Source organism: Habropoda laboriosa, unplaced genomic scaffold, assembly GCF_001263275.1.
Source record: "Habropoda laboriosa isolate 0110345459 unplaced genomic scaffold, ASM126327v1 scaffold866, whole genome shotgun sequence".
Lineage (NCBI taxonomy): Eukaryota > Metazoa > Arthropoda > Insecta > Hymenoptera > Apidae > Habropoda > Habropoda laboriosa.
The window spans coordinates 1-6,007 of record NW_017100963.1 but is presented as its reverse complement, the minus strand read 5'-3'; the positions used below and the strand labels follow the sequence as shown (position 1 = coordinate 6,007).

Sequence of the window (6,007 nt, the reverse complement as noted above, 5' to 3'; positions counted from 1 at the left end):
CCCACATCGTAGTTCGAAAATTCGACGCCGATGCCGAGAATGCATAGCAAAATCGTACTCCATATAGAGTACGAGCATCGCACCGGTACGGTACGAGAAAACCGCGCAGAAATAATATCTCCAATCGTGACGTTATATGTGTACATTCGCTTTGTTCAACAGTAACACAGGTACCGTCTGTGCTATTGAAAAAACAAACCACACCTTTGTATTTATACAGATAATTAAATATTTCGACTTTAAAAATTATCGCTACAAATAAATATTCCCAACGAATTCTTACCTCTTTTTGATACCGATTACAAAGGTGTGCTTGTTTCTTCAATATCTCACACGGTTGCCGTGTTACAGTTAAACGAAGGGAATATACACCTATAACATCGGCTAGGCGATAGTATTTCTTCGCGACATTCATATAACATACTGCGGCAATTGTCGTACTCTGAATGGCGTACGATTCTGCTATGCATTCTGGACCACGGCTTCGAATATAAGAACATCGATGGTGTGGGCAAATACACTTAATGAAATATTTCACTTTAAAAATTATTCCTTCAGCTAAATGTATACAACGAAATTGTTGCGAGATGCTCCCTTTTTCCGACTCGGGTGTCAGAGTAACGCCGTGATGGTGGAATTTCCTGACTCGTGCGACTTTCGGTGATCCACGAGGGAAACGTCCACTTCGCCGGGCAACTTAATCGGCCGGCGACTTAATCAGTTCGCAAACCACGAGCTTCAGAAGGAAGCTGATCGAGTCTGTACGAGAACGATCGAGTTTTTTTTGCCGGTGTACGAGTTAGGTCTACGAGTTAGTTTAGGTACGAGACTTTGGTCTATTTTCTACGAGTGTTGAAATTGTTCTTTTTACGGCGAGTGTTAAAAATGTTCTGTCTTTTCGGAGGACGATTCCTCCTGAGGGAAGCGCGATTTCCCTCTCTACGCTTCGAGGCTCCGATGGGGGTGAAGCACAAAATTTGACCTAATTGGTCGACTTTGTCTCCACCCCATGAGAGATAGAAACGAGGGAAGGGGCACGCTTACCACCATGCACTTCCGTGACTAACGCGAAGTGCTCGGTTTTCTCGATACTTTATGGCAGGGCCTGGCTTGTGTCTCGAGAGTTTAGCCCTAACGGCGCCATGCCACAAGTGCCGAGACTTGACCGTTCGACGCTTCAAAAGGGACTTCTATTATTTTCGCGCCGTGTTACGACCGTCGAAGTCCTTGTCAAGGTTTGCGTACCTTGCGTGAGAACTCCGACGGCGCATCCTTGGTGACATAGATGGGACCTACATCCACGATTGGAAGTAGGCCATTGAAAAGGTTTATTTTACGCATTCTTGGTTTCCGGTGTCCCCTTTGGAACGTCGATGGACTTACATCTGCAACGCAGATGTATATTCATCGAGCATGTACCAGCGGGAATTTAAGTGGTGAGAATTATTGTTTTTTAGGAAAACTACAAGTGCGATGCATGAAGGTATTCGTCCTTTGTTACGACGTAACATGCCGCCCCCCTTGAACGGCTTGCGTTCAATGGTTCGATCGAGTATAGTTGAATTAGCGCGAAGTATGGTTATGGTAGAATAGGTCGAGTATTGATAGTGTAGTAACGTGTGGTATGTAATGAGTATCGAGTGCAGGCGTGTCGCGATTCAATAGTATTGATAGTATTATTATATGTACAATAGTGTTAGTAATGAGCTTAGTCTCTATGTTACGTGTCTTATAATTAGTACAGTACTACAACTAGCTATATAACTAACGTTCAGTTCAGTTGTTCAAAAATAGAGGCGAGAGTTTTTTAATTGAACGTTTGTACGTTCCGTTCGTGGTTCGCACGGTTGCTACTCGGATCACACCATCTTCTCCAGGATGAACCTCCGTGATCCGTCCAAGAGGCCACCGGATCGGCGGCGCGTTGTCCTCGTGTAGGATGACCATGGTGTTGACTGGCAGATCGTTGGTTTGACCACGATGCCATTTTCGGCGTACGGTCAACTCGTGCAGGTATTCCTTGTGCCAGCGAGTCCAAAAATGTTGCTTCATTTTCTGGACATGCTGCCACGTTGACAGCTGCGAGACATTCGTATCCCTGAAGTCATGCTCAGGGATGCTTGTCAGCGGACCACCGATTAGGAAGTGCGCGGGGGTGAGCGGGTTGAAATCGTTAGGATCCGAGGATAAGGAAGTTAGCGGTCGCGAATTCAAAATGGCTTCTATTTCAGTTGCATAAGAATGAAGCGCTTCGTATGTGAGCAGCGTTTCACCGATGACACGTGAAAAATGATGTTTAAAAGACTTTACGGCGGCTTCCCAAAGGCCGCCGAAGTGTGGCGATCGCGGTGGAATAAAATGCCACTTGATTCCGTCGTTTGCTAAATTTGTTTCGATGTGTTCGCGTCGGTCCCTTATCATCGCGGATAGCTCTTTTAATTCGCGATTGGCTCCGACGAAAGTTGTAGCGTTGTCGGAATGGATGTGAGCCGGTTTCCCGCGACGAGCGAAAAATCGTCTATGTGCCGCGATGACGGCTTCGGTCGTGAGATCACTGACTATTTGTATGTGAACGGCTTTAGTTGCGAGACATATAAATATCGCGATGTAAACCTTGATTTTATTTCGATTTCGAAGACGTTTTTCTTTTGTATGTATTGGACCGCAATAATCGAGGTCCACGGACGAGAACGGTCGGCTACAGGTAACGCGGTCCCTCGGTAAATCGGCCATGTTGTAATTGAGCATGACTGGTTTAGCGCGACGGCACGTTACGCATTGGTATATTCCGCGTTTTACCATTGTTTTTCCGTTAACCACCCAGAACTGCTCTCTTATTGCAGCGAGAGTGGCCTGGATGACGGCGTGATAGTGGGCGTGATGCCTATCGCGTATGACGAGTTCCGTGATTTCGTGTTTTCCCGGCATTAATGCAGGATGTCTTGTCGTGTGTGGCAAATCGGAGCGCGAAATTCGACCTCCAACTCTGATTATCCCCCCTGAATCCACGAAAGGATTCAGTTTCGCGAACGGACCCTTTGTCGTACCGTTTGACAATAACGAATTGAATTCGGGAGCAAAATTTTCGCGTTGGACCATCTTTATTATAGTATCCATCGCGCTTTCGAGTTCTTCGATCGAGAGTGCGCCAAAGAGTTTTGGTTTGTGTGTGCGCTTGCTGGATAAGTTATGGGCATAACGGCGACAGTAAGCGATGATACGTTTTGTTTTTATCAGCGAGGAGTATTTTTTCAATACATCGCACGCGTTAATCGACGCGACGCAAGCGATTACCGGACGTTGTTCGGGAACTTGTTCGAGGAGTTGAATCGCGTTCGCGGGCCACTGTTCTTCGGAGTGTTCGAGCCACGATGGTCCATTATACCACATTAATTTTGTTTGCAATTCAGCTGGCATGGTACTACGCGAGATTATGTCCGCTGGGTTGTCGAGTGACGGCACGTGCCGCCATTGACTTGCGACGCTTACCGATTGTATTTCGGCAACCCGGATCGCTACAAATGTTTTTAGCGTGTGCGGAGATAAATTTATCCAACTAAGCACTATCGTGGAATCTGACCAAAAATAGACCTTGTTAATTTTAATATGAAGTAACGCGTGTGTTATCGTGGAGTATAAGTTGCTTAGGAGGACAGCTCCGCATAATTCGAGGCGTGGCAATGAAATATACTTTAGAGGCGCGTCACGAGATTTCGAGCACACGAGTCGGACTGTGATCTCGCGCTGTCGATTGATCGATCTTAGGTAGATGCACGATCCGTACGCTTTCTCTCTAGCATCGCAAAACCCGTGCAGTTCGACGTGATCATGGTCGCGAACAAGTGTTTCCCGTGGTATTTCGAAGCCTTGGAGGGACGGTAGCTGTTCGCGGTACATTTCCCATGCGGTAGCGATATCCATTGGAACGGATTCGTCCTAATCCACGCGTAATTGCCACAGTCGTTGCATCAGAAGTTTCGCCCATACTATTACTGGTCCTATTAATCCTAACGGAACAAACAATTGCGCGATTTGTGACAGTATTGTCCGTTTGGTTATTCGTGTTAATTTGTTTACTGATTTTAATGTGTATATCAATGCGTCGCGTGATGGATTCCAATGTATTCCGAGAATTGAGGTGGTCTCGGTTGTGTCTAGACGCACAACCGTGGTATCGAGTCGCGGTTCTGATATTTTAATTAAGCGCGAATCATTGGATGCCCATTTTCGGAGTTCTAAACCCCCCTTTTTCGCGAGTTGTACGACTTCGTCGCGAATCGACTCTGCCTCATGGTAGGTACGTGCTCCAGTTAATAAGTCGTCGACGTAAAGATCTGCTTTCATTATGGCTGCTCCCTTCGGAAATAGAGACGCCTCGTCATCGGCTAATTGATGAAGCGAGTGTATCGCCAGAAACGGTGCCGCGGATGTTCCGTATGTCACTGTGTTGAGTGTGTCGGTCTTGATGGGTTTGATTGGATCATCTCGCCACAATATCTTTTGACATTGGCGATCGTCTGGATGAATCCACGTCTGTCGGTACGTTTTGGTGATGTCCGCGGTTAAGACGTATGTGTGCGAGCGAAAGCGAATTATTAACGCGAAAAGATCGTCTTGTATTGTGGGGCCAACCATGAGCGTGTCGTTTAACGATTTTCCTGAAGCTGTGCGCGCCGAACCGTCGAAAACAACGCGGAGCTTCGTAGTGAGGCTACTCTCCTTGAATACTGCGTGATGCGGCAGATAATAGCTCTCACGTTTATTGTCGTGTTGTTGTTCGGACATATGACCCAAGACAGCATACTCGTTCATGAAATCAACGTATAGCTGCTTGCGGTCCGTGTTTTTCGCGAGGTTTTTCTCGAGTGAGTAAAATCGTTTGAGAGCGGTTGCGTATGAATCGCCAAGTGCGTGTTCTTCCTTAAAGGGAAGACTAACAATGTATTTTCCGGAATCGGAATCGCGTCGCGTGTGCTGTTTATAATGGTTTTCAGCCGCGGATTCTTCGTCCGAAAACAGTTTCTTCGTGGGAGCTTCCTCGATCTCCCAGAATTTTTTAATTGTTTGATCGAGCGCGTGAGTGGATAAATTGCAGATGGTACCGTGAGGAAATCCGTCGTGCATTCTGCCAATGATTATCCACCCGAATTTTGTCTTTAATAAGGCGCCGGAATTGTTCGCGAGTGAAATTTTACCTGCTGAAATAAATTCGTGGTAAATTTCCGCGCCTATTATTAAATCAATTGGACCTGGTTTATGAAATCGTGGATCCGCGAGTTTGATAGTTTTCGGAATTTCGAGGTTTTTTCTGTTGATGTATCGAGCTGGTAAGATGTGGTTTAGAGAGTCTAACACTAGGCAATCTATGTTTATCGTGAAATCTGTACGTCGCGATTGTACCGTGATGGTTACAGATTCTGGTATCAGCTTCCTCATACTGTGTATACCCTGTACCGGCACGTTTACTTCTTTTCGATCGAGCTGCAACTTTTGAGCTAAAGGTTTACTCAGAAAGTGAGACTGCGAACCCGGATCGATCAAAGCTCTGCACGAATGTGTACGACCGAATTTGTCGGTGACGTCTACTATCGCGGTTGATAGTAGACCGTTTGCTGCTGTTTGCGCGAATAAGCTAGATACGTTTGCCTGTGCGGAACTTGTACTGGGCCGCGAATCTTCATGCAGCAACGTGTGATGTTTCGCGTTGCACTTCCTACACGTGCTCGAACGGCAGTCTTTGGCGATGTGATTTGGCCGTAGACAATTTGAGCATAATTACGCGCCTTTTATAATGTCGCGTCGTTGCTCCGTTGTCGCGTTTTCGAGTTTCTTGCAAGAAGACGTGTAATGTTCCTCCTTGCATATGTTGCATCCCGGTTTCGCGATGCTGGCGAGTGCGAATCGAGCTTGCGGACGAGAGTCGCGATCGTTCGTGCGCGTCTACGGCATTCCAACTCGTGCATTCGAAATCCCGTACGGTTTGATTGGTGGCGATGATTTCGAGTAG

At 46.6% G+C, this 6,007-nt stretch overlaps 2 protein-coding genes across 2 annotated transcripts; both read right to left on the bottom strand.

The window, feature by feature from the left end:
* Positions 1-1,776: 1,776 nt before the first annotated feature.
* On the bottom strand, positions 1,777-3,417 carry LOC108570074. Its single transcript, XM_017940862.1, has one exon. The coding sequence runs from the start codon at positions 3,415-3,417 to the stop codon at positions 1,777-1,779; it is 1,641 nt and encodes a 546-aa protein (XP_017796351.1).
* Positions 3,418-3,936: 519 nt separating this feature from the next.
* LOC108577672 lies at positions 3,937-5,124 on the bottom strand. Its single transcript, XM_017940861.1, has 2 exons — positions 4,302-5,124; positions 3,937-4,007 (listed from the first exon to the last, which is right to left on the bottom strand). The coding sequence occupies exons 1-2, from the start codon at positions 5,122-5,124 to the stop codon at positions 3,937-3,939; spliced, it is 894 nt and encodes a 297-aa protein (XP_017796350.1).
* Between the last annotated feature and the right edge of the window lie 883 nt (positions 5,125-6,007).

Excerpts from the sequence above, each read along its gene's own strand:
- LOC108577672 (XM_017940861.1), bottom strand. The coding sequence starts at position 5,124 with ATGCACGACGGATTTCCTCACGGTACCATCTGCAATTTATCCACTCAC. Across the intron at positions 4,008-4,301 it reads CGACTTATTAACTGGAGCAC|GATTAATAGGACCAGTAATA; the intron begins GTACCTACCATG and ends TTGTTCCGTTAG.
- LOC108570074 (XM_017940862.1), bottom strand. The coding sequence starts at position 3,417 with ATGCCAGCTGAATTGCAAACAAAATTAATGTGGTATAATGGACCATCG.